At 42.8% G+C, this 23,794-nt stretch overlaps 2 protein-coding genes across 3 annotated transcripts; both read left to right on the forward strand.

Moving 5' to 3' along the window:
- Window positions 1-65: 65 nt before the first annotated feature.
- LOC132707167 (ras-related and estrogen-regulated growth inhibitor) lies at window positions 66-7,387 on the forward strand. 2 transcript variants are annotated; one of them, XM_060678893.1, is made up of 5 exons: window positions 66-233; window positions 2,171-2,227; window positions 5,570-5,643; window positions 6,634-6,915; window positions 6,966-7,387. In XM_060678893.1, exons 1-5 carry the CDS (start codon window positions 146-148, stop codon window positions 7,098-7,100), a joined length of 636 nt encoding a protein of 211 aa, XP_060534876.1. In that variant the 5' UTR covers window positions 66-145; the 3' UTR covers window positions 7,101-7,387. The 2 variants fall into 2 exon arrangements, with proteins under 2 accessions (XP_060534876.1, XP_060534875.1); XM_060678892.1 differs by having other exon boundaries at window positions 67-233; window positions 6,631-6,915.
- Window positions 7,388-7,838: 451 nt separating this feature from the next.
- LOC132707452 (glutamate receptor 1-like) lies at window positions 7,839-22,484 on the forward strand. The gene is made up of 15 exons (XM_060679316.1): window positions 7,839-8,001; window positions 8,178-8,330; window positions 8,380-8,507; window positions 8,555-8,684; window positions 9,188-9,441; window positions 9,615-9,986; window positions 10,642-10,863; window positions 15,788-15,908; window positions 16,217-16,311; window positions 16,372-16,539; window positions 16,732-17,154; window positions 17,513-17,621; window positions 17,677-17,918; window positions 18,086-18,298; window positions 22,071-22,484. Exons 1-15 carry the CDS (start codon window positions 7,899-7,901, stop codon window positions 22,146-22,148), a joined length of 2,811 nt encoding a protein of 936 aa, XP_060535299.1. The 5' UTR covers window positions 7,839-7,898; the 3' UTR covers window positions 22,149-22,484.
- The last annotated feature ends 1,310 nt before the right edge of the window (window positions 22,485-23,794 follow it).

Consider the following 23,794-nt stretch of genomic DNA (forward strand, 5'->3'; position numbering starts at 1 on the left):
TCCCCTCCTTCGAGATTCCCGCTTTTCCCGGTCTAATTTTAAATTTCCACCTGCGTTTCGCGACTCGTCGTTGGAGTCCGCGGCATTCGTCGCGCGTATTCCCGCGGGATAGTACCGAGCTCGCCGCGCGTGCGTACTCGCAGCCATGAACACGAAACACATGAAGCGCAAGAAATCGTCCATGTCCGAAGTCAAAGTGGCGGTCATAGGCGCTTCCGGCGTCGGAAAAACCGGTACGTTCTCAAGCCCGACACACGGCACTTCCTGGACGACTTAAATTTGAAACCGAACGGCTCGCACAATACGCACGCACGCACAGATTCAAATTCGAAAACGATTCGCGGGCGATCACATCCAAGCAGGCGTTTGTTTTACGTTTCAACACGGCGGTCACCTGACGGTGGATACGGTTGTCTCGCTGTTTCGGTCGCTCTCACGCGATCGTGGCTATCGAATTCGCGACGTACGTAGTTGGCAACTTTTGTGTACGTAGATCTTTCCCGTGTTATTTATTTTGTTTGGTCGAAAGGAAATTTGCAGATTCGCGTCGCGGTCGTTTCGACGCAGGTGAGTACGTTCGGTTTGCGGCCTGCGCGATGACGTCACCCGCAATCGAGTCCCTTCCGCGTCCGACCGACATCAACATACTAGCTGTTTGAAGGAGAACGTTTACGCGTTTGCCGTTATTTATTGTTCGCGGGCTTTGAATGAACGTAACTCGATACGCATTCATTTTGCGATACAAAATCGCCGTCTATTTTAAGCTCTTGTTTTAAACAATTATTAGTTGGGAAATCGCGGCTCGAAAATATAATGACCGGAACCGTGTCAGTGGGTCTAGTACGGGCGGAAAAATTCGCGCGGCGCCTCGACGCCTTGGGCCCGACCTTGACGTGTTTGTTTACGTAAATAGCACGCGTAAAACGATTTTAACGGTCGTTTCGAGTGCCGATTAAAAAGCCGTTCTACCACTCGGTATCGAAGAGAACTCGACGGTGCTCTCGCTGGCCGTATGGCCGCCGCCAGCCGCTGCTAATTAAAAACTTTTAATTACGGTCGGTTGCGCCAAGAGCCAATTTTCTCGGAAAATAAAAGAAAATGCTTGTATATTTATTTCTTCTAGTATTACGAAGAATAATTGACACTCGGGTTTTTTCTACTAATTTCACTTTTATTTTTCGAAGAGACAGTAACTTTCAATTGCATTTAGTACTCACTCCCAGAGATGTTTTCTGCTTTAGGAATAATCCCGGAATGCCTCTTACCTACCTACGTAAAAACCATCCGCACAAACTTTTAATTGCCGCCTTTTCGAAAATTGCTTTATTACGTTTACCCAAAAATGTTTACAATAGATAATAAAAATAAACTTTAATTGATGGATTTTGAATGTTATTGTTTTGTTCACGTCTTGTCGCTACCATGTAGGTCTGTAATTTGAATTTTTGTCTGTCTATTAGGAATTTTCGGAATGTGTTTTTTGAAAAATAACCTAAAGTAACTTAAACCTATGGTACATTATTATTATATGACAATGAAACCAAAAATGTTTGTTTAGCATTAATCTTAAACCGATTGGTAACATAAAACGTTAATAATCTAAGCGTTAAGGCTCTTTCATTATCTTTAACGTTAATTATTTAAGGGTCAATTTAATCGTTTTCACACTAATTTATACAAGATTTTGATGCAAGTTAAATGAACATTCTTGGTTACCGTATGTTGCGTACAATCTCTTCCAATACATGCATCAATTACACGAACACAAAATAGGACTCAAAGGACAATTCTTCTTTTTCTTTCTATGAACTCACGTCTTCCGGAACAGTCGCCCAATTCAATATTCAATATACGTTTGCGCCAAAGAACAGCTGCAATTAACAGTGCACATGCGCAAGTTGAATTTCATTTAAAATATGTGTTAAAGTTTAAAGTAGAGAGTTTACCTACCTTTTCTTATATTTTAAATGTCCATTGATATTTATGTAGAAATGGACATAGGGGAACGTGGATGTATTCCCAAAAATATTTGCCAAGTATCTTTTTTTATCTTTTTTGGATATTACCCAGTATTAATTACTATTAAAGTAGAACCGCAAATATCCATAGAAATGTTATACTAGATTTTCAAATTTTTTGCTCTGCACTTAAGCATTTTGTTTTTTTTCAGCACTTTCTGTGAGATTCTTGACGCGACGGTACATCGGGGAATACGATCATCAATCGGGTGAGTTGACGGCTTAAGAGGACGTCATCATTAGATAGTGCGGAAACACTATATCTCATTTATTAACATTTCACGTTAATCTAATCGCAGCAACGAATCACTCCGACACATCACAATCCAGTAAATAAGTGGCGTCGATAGCGTTCGCACGATACTCTTGGGAGTTTCGAGGTTTTATAACGAAAAAAGCGCAACAGGCGCAACTCAAATATAAGCATTCGTGAGTTGAACTTCAGATTACAACCTAACCAAATTCAATTCCAACCTCAAACTCTTCGCACAGACCGTTCGCATTGTAAAATGCCTGTACCTCTCGATATTTACTATTTTGTGACGTCACCGAAAAAACATTTCGAAAAACTTATCAAGTGTAGCTTAATCGGAGGTGGTGGTGCGCGCGCCATATTGCTGTATTATTTTAAACGCGCCGCCGGGTTCCGTGCCAGAACGTGGGACGGGCGACCCGCGGAAAAAAAACGCCCGGCATGCGACCCGACAAATAATAAAAAATAATATAAACAAGCGAAATGGTTGGATAATTTTTGGTTTCCTCCGCTCCGCTCGCTACGAAAATAAAACTATTTTTAGCGGTTTTATATTCCGCAAAGAGTAAATAACGGCCATTCGGTCGCGATCGTAAATCGGGCAACAACGGCCGGAATCAATCCGTCTTCCCCGCCCCTCGATCCCTTCCCGCCGTCAATAAATAAATAGTTGCCATTAATACGCGTGTTTCGAGACTGACCAATGTCTCTCTCTGTTCTCTGTGACCGCCACCCGAAATCAAGCGAGCCGCGGCCAACTATGGAAGGCTGAAGAAAGTGAACTCGATACAAGACGGAACGGCAACGCCACACAGTGTGATATATAATATGAATTTCGAAATTGTTTTTGAAATGTATACCTCTTAAAAACGATTTAAATTAAACGCCGATAGTACAGCAACAATTTAATATTTTGAAGGCTGAATAGATAGATATGTAGATACAACATGCAGTATTAGTCAAAAATCGCGCCATAGTCAAATATTTCAGAGGGTGTTTTTGCAATTTGGTACACTGTAGTTTTTAAGTATATTTGATCCAGGTACGTTTTTATTTTATTTTTAAATTGTCTGTAGGTTAGAAACAAAACAAAAACATATTTTCATTGAAAATATAAAGTTCGCAGCTCTAAGAAAAAAAAAACTATAGACTTGGCAAACATCTTTCATATTAAATTTCAAAAGTTTTGAATAGCTTCTCAGATACAGCTACTACGGAAAATTTGACGTGCATGTATTTGTAAGCGATGTTATAACATGAACAATAACTATAAAGTATGAGGTACATAAAATATGACAGAAAAATATTAATAAAATCGACGTCAATAATAAGTGCATATGCAATTTAGTAAATTTTGAACTTCTGTGAAGTTTCTCAATTTTTGTTGTTTTTTTTTTTAATGTGTTTTTCTAAAAAAACAGCTCATATGCAAAAAAAAACACGAAATCGGCAACATTAACACTAGTTCTCAATACTAGAGGTTTAAAAGTTGAAGAAAAAAGAACTAAAAAGCATTAAGATACTTTCAAAATAATACTTGTTTCATGGGCGTGGTCTGTGGTGAGATTTATTCGAAAGTGGTCTAGTATGTACATGTTATAATTTACAACATTTTTTTAGCCTATATTTATGAAAGTTACGATTCACTTACTTATTAGGGACTTGTTGCACTTTTTAATAAAATTTCACTTTATTGATGATTACGAAATTTTTCTAACGTAATTTTAAATTTAACATTTTTACTTTTTTCTTGACATTTCAGATTCAGAAGAGCACTTGCCGTGAATCACAATGAAAACATTATAAAAAATATTATTTTGCGTGATATTTTTGATGATCAACCTGTCAATGAGGTTGACCTAACATCTTGCTGAATTATAACCGACATATTCGAATTAAAAAAAAAACGTATGTGCGGACCATAGCAACGGTATTGGTATGGGGAAATTAGATGTTTTCGATGCATTAGATGTTTTTAAGACTAAACAAGAAACTAGTCAAATAAAAATATTTAAAAGGTGACAGACATTTCTTAATTTACAACCCACAGTATTAGCTATTTTCGATACTTATCGCATTTACTACCGACAACACCGTTTTAAACTTTAGCAACTTTATTTCTAGAAATTCCGAAAAAACTTTATTATCTATCAAGAAGTAAATGTTTGAAAACCATAGTGTTAGTTCATAGTTTTGTTATATTGCAGCAAAGTAGGACAAAACATATATTACGGAGATTGCTGATTTTATTATTTATAATTTTTGTAAATGCGAGACTGTTAATAACTGATTCAGATATATCTCAAAATATGTCAACACATGAATACCTACTTATTCCGAGTTCGCGTCTAGACAAACCACACCAATAATAGTCCTTTTAATAGTTAAAAGGGGGCAAAATAATAGTTTCGGGAATTTTTTGCAATTATTTCCGGACAACAAACATTACCAATAAAATGAAAGGAAAATAACAAAAGGAAAAAGAAGTAAAGCAGAATTAATTGTGAGGTTAGGATAACACGTTCTCTCTCTCTCCTTTACTTCTATTGGCCACAACAGCTAAGATCACTCGGCCACTTACAATTACGGTTCATCGTTTTTTTAATAACCTGGAGGATGCCTTAATTAAAACGAACTAGACGGATCGATCACCCTCCATGGGGGAACGGATATGCAATAAATTAACATATTCGAACAGTGGAACAACTTAAAAAAAAAAGTCACATAATGACGACTGATTCTTCTAACGGCTCCCGCAATTATCTCATACGGGATATCCGATCCCATCTGGCTTGATTGCCATCGTGAGTACAAGAAATCCGGACACCGTGTTAACACACACATAATGTAATGACATATCACAAATCCATAAACATCCGCATAAGACGAACAGTATTTCCGAAATTTATAGACATTGCACCTCTATCAGTTCAGATTACGAATATACAAAACAGTATTTTACATCAAACGACACTAATTTCAATCGATTTCAACATTTCATGGATCCGGACAGGAGTACGCCCGCCCTGTGCAATGGTTCTTTCAAGACCCAGGAAAACGCTTTAGTAAAATTGTATTCTTATTCCTGAAAAACATGTCCGAAATTGGGGCATGCACACAAATATTTTCAATTATTACAAAGACTATGGTGTAATGGAACCTAACCTCAATGTTTGGTGGCATCAAGCCGTCGGAGAATGAAAAGTCCATTAAATGTGAAAATCTTTTTGAGCAACTAATGTAAATCTTAAGTGTTAATTAAACTAACCAATACTACTCTCAAACGTTTCTATTTCAGAGACCAGGTACAAGCACGAAGTCCTAATTGACAACGACCCTGTCCTCTACGAGATATTGGACACCTGTCCGAAGGTGAGCGCGCCAGTTTTCCCGATTCGATTATAGCGCATCACCCTGTAGAATAAGACGAGCCGTCGTCGCGCCGGCGACGTATTAAAATCGCGATTGGAGGCGCGCAAAACAAACACTCGAAGCTGATGTGTTTTTTTGATTTAAACGGCGAGAGGTACTCAGCGTAGCCCGTAACTGTCAAATAGATCGTCTCGAAATGGGGCCCAGACCGACCGACTCTGTTTGCTTAAAGTCGTCTGGGAAAACCGCGCTATTTTCGAATCGAAAGGAAAACAATAAATGGCGACTAAATCGGGAGAATTCGGCGTCGACCAATTACATTATAACTAGGGCACTGCGCTCGAATTGTGGGCACGACGAGACATAACAAAATGGACACTTAAAGCGGCAATCAACCTGTAACCCTACCGACGTAGCAGTAAAATAAGCCTTTCTTTGAGTTGACACAATTTGTTAAAAATCCTTTTTTTAAGATTTAACGTTAAGAGATTGTAGAGTGAAAATTTAACTTAGAGTTCCTTCTCCTGTAGGAAACGGCATTTTCAACTTTTGTGACCATTTTTGTCAGATGTTTGTTTTTTTGGCAGGCATCTTTTATAGGCACCAGGTACTGGCGTTTCCCTTCCCTGGTAGTGCGAGCCAATCTACAAAGCCTTGTTCTTTCATCAACTAACAGATGGTTGCGTACGCTTCCCCTTCTGGACTGAACTACCTCCAGGAATATTGCCCTGTATACACTGGCAACCCTGATGTGCTTTTTTCTTTGCACTCTCGCATTGCCTTCACAGAAGTTTGCTCCATATAGTAATATCGTCTCACTCAATAACTTTTTTTGCTGCGTAAAGGGTTCGCCGATAATTATTTCATTTTATCCTTGGCTCCGCAGGCTACAGTATTTGCAAAAAAGTAGATATAACTTTTTCCGAACACTTATGATTAATTCGCTATGTGGTATTGTTGACCCTGACATTTCGGTGTCTCTCATAGCAGAGCATCGACGACCTGCCGTCACCTGAAGTCATAAATTGGGCGGACGGCCTTTTGCTAGTATACTCCATCACGGACAGGGGCTCGTTCGGGTTCCTCAAAAAAGTGGGGGCGATCGTCGCCGACTCGGACATTCCCGCTTACGTTGTCGCCAACAAAAACGACATGGTGCACCTGCGCGAAGTCAGCGTCGAAGAGGGCGCCATCTTGGCACGGAATCTCGAATGCGGGTTTTCGGAAGTGGCTGCCGCCGAGCAGGTCGCCCCGGTCGCGGTCGTTTTCCAGGTACGTTGTGCTACCGTCCCGCAGATGACGCTGTACGAGGATCGTTGCAGGAATTGTGCCGGGCCGTTTTGGCCGCGCGCAGGAAATCGAAACACTCGCTGCTCGAGAGGATGCTGGGTACGAGAACGTCGAATCTGAGGCTGTACGCGCGCGGGAAGAGCGACAGCTGCCTGCCCAAGGACTGAACCGCAGAATAAGTGCCAACCAGAAGCGACGATAGGTTTCGGACCGTGGGTGGGGGTAATGTGGGAGCTGTTGCTGGTTCCTTGTTGCTTTTCAGATTGCTCTCCAGAGAATTAGTCATATTGCTGTGGTTCTAGTTTTATAATAATAATTGTAATAATATTAAACGTTTCTGTAGAAAAACTAAGTGCAATTACAAAAAACGTAGGAACGAGCACCGAAGGCTAAAAAATAGTCTTGAAACGTGATATGAACTGTTATTAAATTTTGTCTCTGTGCAAAAAAAAAACGGTGATGCCGCCGAAATTTCTCTCGGCGCGGGCGAAGCGTGACGTCACGGGGCTCTTTGTCGCTTCTGTAAAGTGTTTATTCTGTGACTGAGCACGCATGGTCGTTTGCAGAAATTTGTCAATGTTCGAGACGTTGCTGGACTGCCGGGGTGTGCTGTAATACGCCCCTGTGTAAGGGGGGCGGGGGAACGCAAACTTGTACAAAACGAACCTTGTATTTTCTAGTTTTAAACAATAAAATTTGACAATAGATCGGCATGTTTTTTTTTCTTTGGGAAGGCTGTAAATTACATAGAGACGCCGGACCGTACGGCGGGTATTTTTCCAACTTAAACGATCTGTCGCGGTACATTTGAACTACTCGGAAATTAAATAGTCGCGGGATCGCGTCTCGGCGCCGAGGCCGGCCCTGCCCTTTCGGATCTCTGTCCGGGAGTCTGCGCCTGCATCCGGGCGTCGCGTCGGGTCCAGCGGTAAGGATTCCAGTCGCGAGAGGCTGCGAAATCGAAAATGGGCGGAGGTTTCGCGAAAACCACCCTTGCCGCGTTTGTTTTGCTGTTCCTTACGGATAACCTGGGAGGAACAGATGCGTCTAGCGAGAAAATACCGCTGGGTGAGTACTTCGCGAACGTCCCGCTCCCACTTTCCTTTGTTTTCGGTGGGGGTGTTGTCAAACGGGGAGGCAATAGGTTATAGTAAACAGCCCATTTTCCCCGGTGGTGCGGGAAGGTTTCTCCTAGAAGGATAATGGTATGTTCGAACTACTCGAACGGGGAACAATATTTTCAGGTGCGATTTTCGAACAAGGGACGGACGACGTGCAGACGGCGTTTAAATTCGCCATGCTCAACCACAATCAAAACATTTCCGGGCGACGCTTCGAGCTCCAGGCCTACGTGGACGTCATCAACACGGCTGACGCGTTTAAATTATCGAGGCTGAGTGAGTAAATTGTTGGTCGCGATTATTTTAATTGACGTCCCCGCGGTAGTTTGCAGTCAATTTTCCCGGGGGGTTTACTCGATGCTGGGCGCCGTCTCCCCCGATTCGTTCGACACTCTGCACTCCTACAGCAACACCTTCCAGATGCCCTTCGTGACGCCTTGGTTCCCTGAAAAGGTAATCGCCCCACCCCTTCCGCATCTCTGCTGATAATGTTTCTCCAGGTTAAGGCGCCGTCGTCGGGATTTCTGGACTACGCCATCTCCATGAGGCCCGAATATCACCAGGCCATTGTCGACACGGTCAAGTACTACGGCTGGAGACGCATCATCTACATGTACGACTCCAACGACGGTGAGTGCGTTTCGAACGTTTGGTACATTTAAACTACTATATAGATTTGGATTGCCGGTGCTGGAATGTGCCTCGATAATAAAACGGAGACTATGTGGTAGTTCAAAAACACCGGTACATTTGAACTACTCGATCGGTCATATTAGAATATGCCGATAACAAAATGGAATCGGTACATTTGAACTTTTTGTGCATTTGACCTACTCGATACGTTTGGATCGACGACGACGAGTCTATTTGGTAGTTCAAATGTACCGGTACATTTGAACTACATCGAACTAGTTTAAGATTGGCCACATTAGAATATGCCTATGACAATGCGGAATACTCGATTAACCTTTGAACAGTGTTCGTATATAGTATTTCAAACTTATTTGATCGTTGGAACTATTTTATTAAAAATATAATAAAAGCGATTGAATACTACTCGTCCCGTTCCTTTCCGTGTCAACGGGTTTCGAAGGAGTCTTCCGCGTGGTAAAAACGGTTAACGCCTTCGTCAGGTTTGTTGCGGCTGCAGCAGATCTATCAGGCACTCATACCGGGGAACGAGAGCTTCCAAGTGAAAACCGTGCGAAGGATAACGAACGTGACGGAGGCGTTGCAGTTCCTGAGGGGCCTCGAGGAGCAATCGAGATGGGAGAACAAGTACGTCGTTTTAGATTGCTCGGCCGATATGGCGAAGGAAATCGTTGTTAGCCACGTGCGAGATATCGCGCTCGGAAGGAGGACGTATCACTATCTGCTGTCGGGGCTGGTGAGTTTATGCGCGCGCCACTGCGATCGACTCGTTAAAATTTCCGCGACACGATAAACGATCCGAATTAGCATAAAAATTTCCCGTCGTCGATGGTTTTTTTTTGTTAACTTTATTTCTGGATCGCGTGTCGCATTTTTAAACTTGCCATTTTCATAATGGCCCGTTCGCAGGTTATGGACGATCGGTGGGAGAGCGAGGTCATCGAATTTGGTGCCATCAACATTACTGGTTTCCGGATAGTGGACGCGACCAGAAAACACGTACGGGAATTCCTGGACGGGTGGAAACGCCTCGATCCCATCTCGTCGCAAGGGGCGGGAAGGGAGTCCGTGTCCGCCCAGGCGGCCCTCATGTACGACGCAGTGTTCGTCTTGGTCGAAGCTTTCAACAAGATCCTGCGCAAAAAACCGGACGTGTTCCGGACCAGCGTCAGGCGAAGCCAAATGTTCACTAACGGAACCAAGATCCTCGACTGCAACGCCTCCGGGGGCTGGATTACTCCCTGGGAACACGGCGACAAAATCTCGAAATACCTAAGAAAGGCGAGTAACCCTAAGCGTCAATTTCAAACGTTCCCGTAGTGCGTTTGAACTACTCGACGCGACGACGACGACTCGTCTGCGTTCGAAACGTGCACCACACACAAAATAATCCACCATAGGATCCGGAAACCCATAGGAGATACGAAAAAAAGTTTCTTACAAAAGTTCCTCAGACTCCTGAAGATTCAAAAGTATTCAAAAAATATCGATATATACAGGGTGTTCCATTTAAAATAACAAAGTTGATGTGAGATGGGACACTTTTGGGACACCCTGTATCAACGAAATTATAGTATTTTAAATATTCAGGAGAGTCCAAGACATTTTTGTACTAGACTTTTATTCGTATCTCCTGTGGGTTTCCAGATCGTATAGGGGATCGTTTTATTTGGCACACGGTGTGCAAAAAAAAGCGCAATCGGGTCAAAACCGGGCGTCCGGAATCGCGACTATTAATCGCTAAAAATCACGTGAGAGCTTTGCCGGATAAAATCTGGATTTGCACGACGACGGCGCGGCGTTTTGTTACGATTGCCGCTTTTCGCTCTAGATCGGTAGATAGCGCCGGACGTTTGACAAACGATATTGCTCGAGTCGGCCACTTGTTAGGCCGACCGCCACGTTCGCTTCAAGGACGATCGGCGCTTTGTTCCAGGTGGAAATCGAAGGACTCACTGGCGAGATACGGTTCAGCGAGGAGGGAAGACGGCAGAACTACACGCTGCACGTGGTCGAGATGACGGTGAACAGCGCCATGGTGAAGGTCGCCGAGTGGAGCGACGAGCTGGGGTTCAACGCGGTCGCAGCCAAGTACATCAGACTCAAACCGTCCGCGCACATCGAAAGGAACAAGACCTACATCGTCACGACGATCGTGGTCGGTACTGTAGATCTAGTAGTTTAAACGTACTACCAAATCGAATAAATTCGGTAGTTCAAATGGATCGGTACATTTGAACTACGAAGTCGAGTTTTTCGCATGTGATGGTTCAAAACTGCTCGAATTTTGCAATAGCCCTAACTATAGTACGACCAAAAATATAGTGCATTTACTGCTTTGACGTGTTAAGTGTTTTAGAATACCAGACCTGCATTAAGTAGGTCTTACCTGAGATGGACCGTTTATTTGAACATTTATTAGAATCTGTTTTTTAACACTTTAAAATATGGAAACCGTGGAATGAGGCAGATGTTCCCCTGTTAAAAAAAGACATGGAAAACAACGCAGAATTTGAAGACGAAGTGGAGATGGTAGTCGAACCTAATGACAATTTAGCAGACGAACTGCCTCAGCAAATAAAAAGAGGGATCCATTTGTCTTCGGATGCGAAACAAATTGTTTTGAATGGTTAAAATTTTATAAGAAATTCAGAACGGGAGCAGCAATAAAAACAAGTGACATGACCAAAGTTCCGAAGTCAACTGTAAGATAAATTGTTGCCAATGGGATAGTCAAGAGGAAAGTGAGAGAAGATCTAATTGAGCGTATAATCTACGACGCTTATAAAATGAATAGTGTTTTATACCTAGAAACATCAGGTGTGTCAAACAGTCGTTGCGTAGTTTTTAGAAAAAAAATGGATTTTCAGTTCCAAACAATTAATAAACGTCAAGCGTTAATGGAATTTCGCAACGGAGGGTGGATTATTTAAATACAAAATAGGCCACTCACAACACAATAAAAAGTGTGATAACAGTAACAAGTGTGTACTGGACGTGCCGCCTTCACATGGAAAACGCATGATAATTCTTCATATATATATATATATATATATATATATATATATATATATATATATATATATATATATATATATATATATATATATATATATATATATATATATATATATATATATATATATATATATATATATATATATATATATATATATATAGATTTCTTGTAGATTTCTTTGGGTCATTGCGTTTCTTATACCGTCTCCCCGTGTGTTTCTGGGACGTCCTCTTTTTCTTTTTTTCTGGAGGAACCCAATTCAATATTTTTTTTGGCCATCTATCATCCGGCATTCGACATACGTGGCCGTACCATTTTAAACTTTTGGCTTCGATAGTGTCAACAATGGTGGTGTCTATCTTCATTCTTTGTTTTATCTCATTGTTACTTATTTTGTCTGGCAGTGTTAGTCCACAACAGCGTCTCCACTAGTCCATTTCCATTGCCAATAATCTTTTACGTAAATAATCAGTCATTTCCCATACTTCGGCACCATAGGTTGTAATACTCTTTACAATGGTCTTATAAATCCTGATTTTAGTTTCTGGTCGAATTTGGGTACTCCACAGTATTCCATTTAACTGCTTTGTTGCATGTTTTCCCTGTCGGATGCGGTTCTTAATTTCAGCTTCACTAGTGCCACTTTTTGTTATATCTACTCCCAAGTACTCGTAGGAATCGACACATTTTATAGTTCCCTGATCTAGGATTAAATCTGTTTGTGCCTCCTGCGATTAGATATTCTGTTTTTTTCATATTAATTGATAGACCCTAAGACTTGTACGCCTCGGTCAGTTTTCTGACCATATAGTTTATATCATCCTCATCCTCAGCAAAAATGACCTGGTCATCGGCAAAGTGCATTGTGAAGAGTTTATCATTACCAACAGAAATTCTCAAGTTTCGGCAGTTGCGTCTCCAATGTTTTAACGTGGTGTTCAGGTATATCTTAAACAAGATAGGAGCGATTGCACAGCCCTGCCGTAGGCCTTTAGATATTGGAAATTCCTCCGATAATTTCGTTCCCAATTTAATGCTGCTAGTCATATCAGTGGACAAATTTTTCACCCTGTTACTTACTTACACCATTTTCCGACATTGCAGGCACAGTCTACTGAGGCGCGCACTGCCATAGGCTTTTTTTAAATCTATAAATATATTTTTTTTAGTAGCTGTTTTAAACAGAATAAGTTATCAGAGCATGATCTGCCTGCACAGAAACCATTTTGTTCATCTATGTCATGAATTTGTTGTTCTATTCGTGTTTTAATGATTTTTCCATTTGGCTTGAAAGGGAGTTTGTTACACTAAGTCCTCTATAGTTTGAGCATAATTTCCTGTCACCTTTTTTATGTAAATTCGATATGTAGGCAGTTTTCCATTCTGAGGGGAGTTGTTCGCCTCTCAAGAAACAGTTGAAAACAAATGTAAGTAGTTGGAAGAGTAGGTTTGGTCCATTCTTTAAAAGTTCGATGGGAATTCCTTTTGACCCAGGAGCTCGTCCATTTTTCATTTCTCTAAGAGCCTTTCTTACTTCTTCTTCTGTTATTAAATCTTCTTCTGTAAGTGAGCTATCTAAACTTATACTCGCGTCTTGACTCTCTCTTATAAATTCTGGGCGATTTTCGGTGAACAGTTGCTTATAATGGCATACCCACTCACTTGGCTGTATAAAGCTGACAGGGACTCTTTCTTTTCTGTCTGTTCTCAGTGATTTTAAAGTTCGCCATGCTTCACTGGATCTAATGTATCCTATTTGCTGATCGATTTGCATGCATCTGTTGTCCCATAATTCTTCGAAGATGCCTTATTTTTGTCTGCCAAAAACGTCAAGGTTCAAGTATGGATTACCTTGAAAACGTGACCGAGGAAATATTGAGAGCTAGTTCGAAAATAAACTGTTGCCAAAACTATCGCCCAATACTCGAAAAATTCCAAATACTTCTTCAAATTAAGAAGTAATTAAAGAATTTCTATACGAAAATTTTGAAGAGAGCTACACAAAACAAACTTCTGGAATTATTAAAAATAAAACATTTTAATAAAGACTACAAAATTGGTTCGATAGCACAGCAAAACGAATATGAAGTCTTGAGATTACCCCCGTATCATTGTATCTTTAACCCGATTGAGATGATTTGGTTTGAGTTGAAAGCGCATATAAGAAAAAAACAACACTGCACCAAAATTTAGTGATATTAGCATAAACGCAATTCGGCAAGAGGTAGCTAAAATATCACTGCAAAGCTGGTCTAACTCTGAAAAACGAGTATTAAAAGAAGAAAATATTTTTCAAAGAAATTTCCATAATACTTATACTATTTACTTATATATATATACTAATATATATACTAATACTTTTTACAAAACTTGTGGATTCCACCTGCGTCGGTTTTTGCTAAATCGAACTTGCTGACGTTGCGCCAATCATCCTGTTGGCTTCTTCAGGGCTTGACTGAAACTGACTGACATTTCAATCAGTACCTGCTTAGATTTTGATTGAGGGAGGCGGAGCTAAATGAGGGGCATGAACAGCGTCTCGGGTGAGTGATTCCGATATTGGTGACATATAGAGACCTGAGTCTCGGATTTTTAGGTTGTTTATAGACTCTCGGATTTTTCATTGGTTGCAAGAATTTTAGTTTTAGCGAATAAAATTTTATTGCCGGTTTCGTGATTATGTTCGGCAACAGCTGATGAGTTTATTTGTCTTAGTCGTAAGGCTCTTTAGTGTTCTTTTAGCCTAGTTGATATTTTTTTCCCGGTCTCTCCAATATATTCTTTGCCACATATGCATGGAATGCTGTAAACTCCTGACTTCTCAAATGGAATTTTGTCTTTGATCGACCGAAGATGTTGACGTTTTACCATTGAGTTGAAAACTAATAATAACCTTCCATTCTTAAATTTTCTTATCAACAGAAAATCAGACCTAACATTGGGTCATTGTGTTTACAGAAAAGCTACGCACACAGACCTTAATGCATGGTCACATTACCATCCGGCCCCAAAATCATCGGTTACAGAGCCGTAAGTCGCTGAACCCAGAATTAAAATATCTTACCTCTGCTCTTCTCTCTAATAATTTCCGCATTAAAGATATTAAGCGTTTCATGAAAAAATACACTTCACCCCAACCTTCCAATAGCAATGAGGCCGAAAGCACTCCTACCATTGCCACTTGCCACCTTACATTCAAAAGTATGACGTCAAAACCAGATTTACTATTTGTCCAAAAATCTCTCGTCAGGAGTTTACAGCATTCCATGCATATGCGGCAAAGAATATAGTGGTGAGACCGGACGAAAAATATCAACTAGGCTCAGAGAACACGAAAGAACCTTACGACATAAGACAAATAAAACCGGAGATAAAATTTTATTCGATAAAATTCTCGATAAAATTCTTCTAAGAACGAAAAATCCAAGAGTCTATAGAAATATATAAACAACCTTAACCGCGACTCAGGTCTCTATCTGTCATCCGAGACTTTGTATATGGTTCTCATTTAGTTCCGCCCCCCTCAAACAATATTTAAGCAGGTACAAGCAGTTTCGGTCAAGCTCTGAAGAAGTCAACACGATGATTGGCGAAACGTCAGCAAGTTCTACTCAGCAAAAAGCGACACAGGAGGAATCCAGAAGTTCTGTAAAAAGTAAGAAAATATTTATCGAGAACGATTAGTGGCAGAGATGATAGTGATGATTTTTTAAGTGAATGATACTTTATTATTAATATAAAACGTAATAAATTGTTACTTTGTACAAATTTTTTTATGTACATGTTTCAAGAATTACTTATATCCCGTACGTTAGTGTAGGTAAATAAATTTCTTGGGTGATCCTGGAATAGTTACGGGTAAAGGTCTGCTCGGTAGAGTGTTCTATAAGGGGCTGCGGTTTTGGAGTAATAAACAGTAGGCAAAGTTAATCACGGGTCGGTTGTAAAAGCACTATATTTGTGGTCGAAGTATACCCTGTTAAGTCTATTGCTAGAGTTCAAAGGAACTGAAACCACACTGTTTTATTGCGCGTGGTTTCGACGGCTTCCGATCGTTTCGCAGGAAGAGCCGTACATCATGGTTAGGAAGGAGGAGCCCGGCGAGTATCTTGCGGGCAATGACAGGTTCGAGGGTTACTGCAAGGACTTGGCCGATCTGATCGCGAAAAAACTGAACATTAACTGTAAGTAAGCGCGGCTATAATTATTCGCGTCGAGCCTTGACCGGGATAAGTTAACAAACCGCGACGATGCGTGCTGAAACTTTAACACGCCGCGCCGACCTTCGAAACGTGCAACCCTCGCGATCGTCGCAATTAACGTTCGCGCCTCACCGATCGCCCTAAAAATTGAACGCATACAACAATTTCCGCTGCACCTCCGGAATCGGGCCAAGGCGCCCGCGGTTGCGTAAATATGGTGGCGCGAGCGATTGATTTTACGTCGACCTTTAAGGGCTTTTCCCCCTTCGAGAACATTAACGCCGTTTCAGACGAGCTCCGTATCGTAAAGGACGGAAAATACGGCGCGGAGAACCACGAGGTCAAAGGTGGATGGGACGGTCTCGTCGGCGAGCTGGTGCGCAACGTAAGACGAGCGAATCCGACCACAAGTGCCGGATACCATCTCACACGGGCTTAATTTCAGGAGGCCGATATGGCGATCGCCGCACTGACAATAACCTCCGAACGGGAGCGCGTGGTCGACTTCAGTAAGCCGTTCATGTCGCTTGGCATCTCGATCATGATCAAGAAGCCGATGAAGCAAAAGCCGGGCGTGTTCAGCTTCCTCAATCCCCTGTCCAAAGAGATATGGGTAAGCGAGGCCTCCCGCGCCGTATAGTTCGAACGTACCGCGGTACATTTGAACTACGCGTTCGCGGTCGGTCGGTAGTTCAAACGTACCACGGTACATTTGAACTATCCATCAGCGGGCGGTCTATAGTTCAAACGTACCTCGGTACGTTTGAACTACTCTTTGGGGCGTTCTCACCTCACCCGTTTTCAGGTTAGCATCATATTCGCTTTCGTCGGCGTGAGCGTCGTGCTGTTTGTCGTTTCCCGGTTCTCGCCGTACGAGTGGAGGATCCTCCACATATCGGGCGAGCACCGGGAGGCGCCGAACCCGCATACGAACCACGGCGGCACGATGGCCAACGACTTCACGATGCTGAACTCGCTGTGGTTCTCGTTGGCTGCGTTCATGCAGCAGGGCGGCGACATATCGCCCAGGTCGATATCCGGACGGATAGTGGGCGCGTGCTGGTGGTTTTTCACCCTCATAATAATATCGAGTTACACGGCGAATCTGGCGGCATTCCTGACCGTCGAACGTATGGTCGCGCCCATTAACTCGCCCGAGGACCTGGCCTCGCAGACCGAGGTCGAATACGGCACGCTGTACCAGGGTGCAACATGGGACTTTTTCCGGGTAGGTAACAACCGATGACGTTTTATTTAACCTCTTTAATCATTTTCGACGTGATGTTAGAAAAGTGGGAGTGACTTGCTCGTTTCTTTTGCTTGTGCGAGCATCGTCTAACAAATGGGTGTGATCTGGACGTTTACGTGAACTAAAGGGTCAATATTTAAACCCACAAAGTCGCAACGTCGTTAGCCTGTTTTGTGTTATATCCATCCCAGGCAATATTTTTAATGGTGGGCGCGGTACTCAAACAGTGCGCTGGATGTTGGTGTAGTCTGACCGTGTGCTGGTCATGGGATGGGCGGGGCTCGAATTGACTTCTGATAAGCCCCCACACTACGTGAATTCTCGTATTATTTTTCAGCGCTCTCAGATCACGCTGTACTCGAAGATGTGGGAGTTCATGAACTCGCGCAAGCATGTGTTCGTCAAGACCTACGACGAGGGCATTAAACGCGTTAGGCAATCGAAAGGTGCGGGCGAAGGGTACTTTTGAACTACCTCCGGTAAATACCCCCTCATTTCTAGGTAAATACGCGCTCCTGATCGAGTCGCCAAAGAACGACTACATCAACGAGCGGGAACCGTGCGACACGATGAAGGTGGGTCGCAACCTCGACGCCAAGGGGTTCGGCGTCGCGACGCCGCTCGGTTCGCCGCTGAGGGACGCGGTCAATCTCGCCGTACTCAGTCTGATCGAGGACGGCGAGCTGACGAAACTGAAGAACAAGTGGTGGTACGACCGTACCGAGTGCCTGCGGGACAAGCAGGTGAGAAATGGGTTGGAGCGATATTCCCGGGGAGCTCCGCCCTGCATTTTTCCCATTACCCGACGCTCAATTTTCACACACGACTTGCATAATTTACCATTTAACGCTTGCCGGCGCTAATTGCCTATAAAGTTCGTTAATTTGGCGCGTCGATTACCGCGTTGCAGGACTCTCTCAGGAACGAACTTTCCTTGAGCAACGTCGCCGGAGTTTTTTATATTCTGATCGGCGGGCTGTTCGTCGCGATGGCGGTTGCGGCCCTCGAGTTCTGCTACAAGTCGCATGTGGAAGCGAAAAGAGCAAAGATCCCGCTCAGCGATGCGATGAAGAACAAAGCGAGGCTCACCATAGGCGTGGGGCGCGACTACGATAACGGCAGGGTAAGTTTTCGTAGCTACCCGAGCGACCCCGTCCCCTGGAGAGACGCGCGCGCGCGCCACCAACGCGTTCTGTTTCAGTCAAAGGTACCGAGACGACAGTCGCAACAACCTTTAAATAACGGTCACCCGGCCGCGCCGACGACCCCGACTACGCCCACCACGCCGACGGGCACTCGCTGTCCGCGTCACGTGATCGTTAACGCGCGTGCCAACCAACACTACAAACCTAGGCACCAGGGCGTGCCGCATCACAACGCGCAGCCGCAACACCGTTACCAACAATACCATCATTACGTTAACACAACTTAAGTAAACAACGGCATTTCGGACGATATCGCCCTGGCACCGACCTCAGTACACTACACGAGCCCCCCATATTTTTCTCGTAGCCGGCCGTAGCGCGATCTGTTCTCTCGGTAATTTCCAGCACTTAACCTACGCTCATTGGGCCTCCAATCAACACATCTTTTCTGAAAATACACAATTTAACCAGTCGATGCATTCGCATATAATCTTATACGTTCGTAGGCGCAAAAAAATTACCCCGTTCGCGGATCACGTCGTAGATGACAGTAGCGGCAAAAGAAACCGTAGATGTTTGCGAAGTCGTTGACCGAATCCATTTTCGAAAAGTCTTACGAGCGACTCAATAAGAAATACGTCGACGTCCATGTTTATGCTAATGTTGGCAATCACACTTACTTTATTTCGAAGTCATCCGTAGTCAACTGTAGAAGTTCAGGGTGAATCTTGTAAATAGTCTGTAATACGTGAGATGTTCGTACTCAACTGTATAGGACCGTAGTTACGTCAAATTTCTTTAATGACATAACGAAGGTCCGGTATGTTAATACTGCAGAGTAATAAAATACAGTCACGAACAAAATATGTCAACCGTAGGCGGTCGTAACCCAAGTTGCATAATTCTATGTTATTTTGCATATAACTCAGACGTATACGCTTGTATTAGCAAAAATACAATGGGTGGCGTACGTAGTTAACCGTAGTTGCGCACTTAATCCTTATGGGACGTTCGTAGCCGTGTGTAGGGGCCCGTAGACAACAATGTGACGGCGACAAAAACGCGGAAACGGAACGCCGACCGATTCGGAGCTTATTTACCGCCTCCATGCCCCCGGATTCGTGCTGGGGAACGCAATTTTACGGTCTGCGGTTTAGGGGGTATTGCACCGCGCGACCGCGAAACGCTGCGGAATGCGCTTAAATAATCGCGACAGGTCCTTTTGTCTTCATTGTCTCGGACCGACGTAATTCCTGCGCTAATTTACGGACGAAACAATCGCGGATTTAGTTGCCAAAGTCGTGCTGATTTATACCTGCGGATTTCGTTGACGCGCCACGTAGTTTTGTCGATAAGTGGCCGCGATCAAAAAGATTTCCGGCACAGGTTTTCTTTTTCGTCGTCCCGAGACGAAACGTTTAGCGTTATCGATCGCCCAACCGGAATCGGAATTGAAGTTTTTCTTTCCTTTTTTTTCGAGACGAATTCGAATCGTTATCGCTTCGATTTGCGAAATACGTTTCGACTTTCCAGACACGAAGAACGAGGGTAGAAGATTTTCATGGAGTTTATGGACATATGCAGACATTTGGTTCTACTGTGGTAGTAAAAGAAAAAGGTTCCATGTAACACCCACGTCGTTTACACCTAAAATGCGGCTGATCCTCGTTAAACCTATTGCAAAGTTTTTTGCCCAGAGCTTCATCAAAGTATTAAATATTTTCTGCTGATTACGTATAGGTTTAGAAATTTCATTGTAAAAATCTGTGATATGTATAAAAGCAATTTAGTTACATCGTACATCTCCGTACATAGCAACCGGAAAATTTTCTAAATAACCTTAAAAAAAATTTACAAGAAGGAACTTTCCCAGGAAAGTGTACGATTATTTGCGGACCATTGACATCCTCCCCCGCAATGACCCGACACTAATGGACCGAAACTGGCGGGCGGGGACCGTTCAGCACAAAAGAGACGCGTTAATCACCTGTGGCCACGACCGGATAATTAAGGGGTCGCAAATCTACGCGATCGCGCGCCTTTTTACCGCGTTTTTCGGAAGTGGGGGGGGGGGTCGCGTTGGGGGCCGATCGATGCACGACCCCCGGCGCGCAACGGGGTCAGCAAACAGCCACCCTCTGGATTTTCCGTGCGAACGAAGGGACTGATTGGCCGACATGCGAGAGATTTCAAAGTGGGGGCTCCCCCGCCGCCGACCTTTAATGAGCCAGGACGGCCCGATCTGCTGCCCTGTTATTTTCACGGCTCCGCGGACTCCCGAAATAGAACATCGGGAGAGGCCTTGACACGTACCCTTTGCCGCCCCCGGGACACGTAATGCCGCGGACTTTAACACGGGGGGCGGTTGCCGTACTTGATTTATTCGGCGTGAAATCGGACAAACTCCTATACAGGGTGTCTGATCAACATTTTTGTGCTACAAATTGAAACGAAAATGTAAATTAAAGATGTTTTCGTCTACTTTTGACTAGTTTATTAAGAAAATGAAAAAAAAGCTATTATTTCAGGGCTCCCTATACGTCATCGGCCAGCCCAGTGGTGGGGAAACGTTTTGTTAAGACCGGCCATTTGTAATAACTAGACGATCGTAGCGGGTCAAAGGATAATGCTTAATCGTTAAAAAAATTATGTGTTGTATAAACATATGCATAATGTAATAATAATTACATACGCTTATTATTTTAATAGTAAGAACGCAAAAGGTAAGAAAATTATAAGCACAAAATATAAAAAATTTAGTGTAGTTCTTGATGTGAATTATTATCACTTTATTTTCTGGTGTCATTACTGGTTGATGGTGCATGAGAAAAATGAAATTGAGACTGTTTCATCAAAATTAGAAATTCTTAAAACTGACGAAAGGTGCTCATCTGTAATTCGGTTTCTTAAAGAAGTTTTCCTATCTGGACTTAAATTTTTATAAAATTTTAAATTATAATTATATTTAATAATTTAAATTTTTATGAAATTTTAGTAATGGTACTGTATGACAAGTTTGTTTCAGAAGAGTATTACAGTTCAGTTCTATTAACTTCAGTTGAAATTTTGCATCAGCTTCTTCGTAATTAACATTGAATGGGAAAAGTCTGGTTCCATTTTTCTAAAGCCCTAAAATCTCCTTTCAAATTCTGAAGATGGTTTTCTCAAACTAATTTCGTATTTTTTAATCTTATTGTTTGACATAGTGAATTTTAAAGATTGTATTCTTGGAAAACGAGAAAACTCAGACTTAGAGATCTGATTAGCAAATAATAATAACTGTAATTTCAGGTATTGCCAAATATCGTGAAGAAACTGATTTTTCCCTTGCAATTTGAGATTAAGTTTATTCATGTGTAGGAGGAGGTCTGTGAAAAAAAGCAAAATCAGAAAGCCACGTTTCGTTTTCTAAGACGTCAAATTGATTATAAATGTCTTTATCGAGAAGAAAATTCACAATATCGTCTTTTAAATTCTAAATTCCTTCAAATACTTTTGCAGCCCTGAACCAATGATCTTTTGAATAATACAGGATATCGGAATGCTCAAACATTCTTACTACGGCACTCTTAAACGGACCGGATTAAACCTTTCCGCATGCCAGAGTTGGCCCTCGGGCCGAAGTTTTTCCATCACTGGGCTGGCCTATGGAATTTGATGTTATCCTATTGTTATCCTTCACCCCCCTCCCTATCGTAAATCGGCTCGGTCACTTCCGACGGTTATGACTTTTTTTTTTGTATGTTGCAGTACTATACGCCGGCGAACCAGATTGGCAGCGGTACCGACCAGGAGCAGGCGCACAGCAATACCCACACGCAAGTGTAGACGTCCCAGATGGCATACGTCGTTTAACTGAATCAAAATGTCCCGAAGACTATCGCGACGAGATCAAAAACGTAATCAAATTCGCAGAAGTTTTATATATATTTTAACATATCCTCCCCATTCCTTTCCGACGCCCCGGTGTTTTTCACAGTCGATGTTCGTTGTCCTGTAACTAATGTTCTAAACTATTATATAGAGATCGTTGATAATTAAAATTTGAAATAGGTAGGCAATTATTGTATCCACCCGAACTGCGCCAAGGCTCGTTTTTTGTAATAACTATTGTGTGTTTAGCGCTCGAAACGGAACGCGCCTAACAATAATATACGCTGTTCTTTCGAGAAAAACTTGTTTCTGTCTCGTGCCCTCGGATCCCTGAGCGATTGGACTTAAAAATTTATACACCAAACAGAATTCCCAGATTAACTACAACTTAGTACTACTTAGATACAGTAAAAAATACACATTATTACAAATTTTTAAATGCCTTAACCAAAAACGACCGGAAGTTTAAAAATCTGAAAAGTGAGACGACAACACGCGAAAGAGGGACATCCTGTATACACCCGTGGGCAAATTAAGGGGGCGGGATGGGGGTTCGGAAACGGAAGACTCTTACCGCCACGCGGCGATTACGTTCCGATTTTCTTTTCGGCGACCGGAAACCTCCCGACCGCCCCGCCCTCTTTTTTCCGCGACAATAAATCAAAATCGGGTTCCGAGAATGTCGCTTTTGTGCACAGACCCAAGAAAACCTCGCTCAAGGAAATACTTCGGCGTTGCCGTCGCTGCGCAAAAATCCTGCTACGGAGGCGGCGGCAACGACGCCCGACAGGCGGCGGGCCGTCCGAAGTGGAGTTGACCGCGAAACCGCTATAAATACGGCGAGAGCGGTGGGTCGATACGCCGAACGTTTATTATTTTCACGCATCTCGCACCCGATGCAAAACCTCCCTCTCGCTACCTGTACCCCCGCCCCGCGCCTGACTTCAATTATTCAGAGAAAAATCGACTCGAAAGAAGTAAAAAAAAAATGCATCCAAAATCCCGAAAAAATATGCTGCCACGTTTGTGGAGGTGGGAAGTAGATGAGAGATAAAGTGGCCGCATATGAAAAACGACGATCTCCAGAACCGGGCTCTTATTAAAATCGGGAAATTGTTTATTAGTCCACAACTTTTCGCGATACGACTCTCACGTACTTATAATCGTGGAAAACGCAAATGTCATGGCGATTTTTTACGAACAAGGAGCCCGTTACATAAAACATCTGCACTGCCTCTAGGTCATGTTGCCTGTTTCAATTGCGCTAAGGATGATCGCGAAAACAAAAAAAAAACAACCACAAACCTGAAGCGAGCATATTTTATTTGATTTGCCCCGTAACAGTATCCGATGAAAGATCGCGATGTAAATCGCTACCTTAAAACGGTTTTTAGCCTCTCATACATACCACGTTATCGCTTGCTCAGCTAATGTATCCCCGTCGAAGGAAGAAGAAAAACCCCCGCTCGAACTAGGTCAAACGGGGATGTTTTGAAACCGGTTCCTCACGATTTTAGCTGCGTATCCCCAGTCATTTTTTAAACGCGCTTGTACCACCCACCCCCGCTTGAATCCTTTGACGTCCAGAAGAAAAAGGGACG

Source organism: Cylas formicarius, unplaced genomic scaffold, assembly GCF_029955315.1.
Source record: "Cylas formicarius isolate icCylForm1 unplaced genomic scaffold, icCylForm1.1 PGA_scaffold_9__14_contigs__length_23061073, whole genome shotgun sequence".
Lineage (NCBI taxonomy): Eukaryota > Metazoa > Arthropoda > Insecta > Coleoptera > Brentidae > Cylas > Cylas formicarius.

Coding starts and splice junctions, on each gene's coding strand:
- LOC132707167 (XM_060678892.1), top strand. CDS start 146: ATGAACACGAAACACATGAAGCGCAAGAAATCGTCCATGTCCGAAGTC. Junction 2,228..5,569: donor GGAATACGATCATCAATCGG/GTGAGTTGACGG, acceptor TTTCTATTTCAG/AGACCAGGTACAAGCACGAA. Junction 6,916..6,965: donor CGGTCGCGGTCGTTTTCCAG/GTACGTTGTGCT, acceptor GGATCGTTGCAG/GAATTGTGCCGGGCCGTTTT.
- LOC132707452 (XM_060679316.1), top strand. CDS start 7,899: ATGGGCGGAGGTTTCGCGAAAACCACCCTTGCCGCGTTTGTTTTGCTG. Junction 8,685..9,187: donor CATGTACGACTCCAACGACG/GTGAGTGCGTTT, acceptor CGCCTTCGTCAG/GTTTGTTGCGGCTGCAGCAG. Junction 16,312..16,371: donor TCGGCGAGCTGGTGCGCAAC/GTAAGACGAGCG, acceptor GCTTAATTTCAG/GAGGCCGATATGGCGATCGC.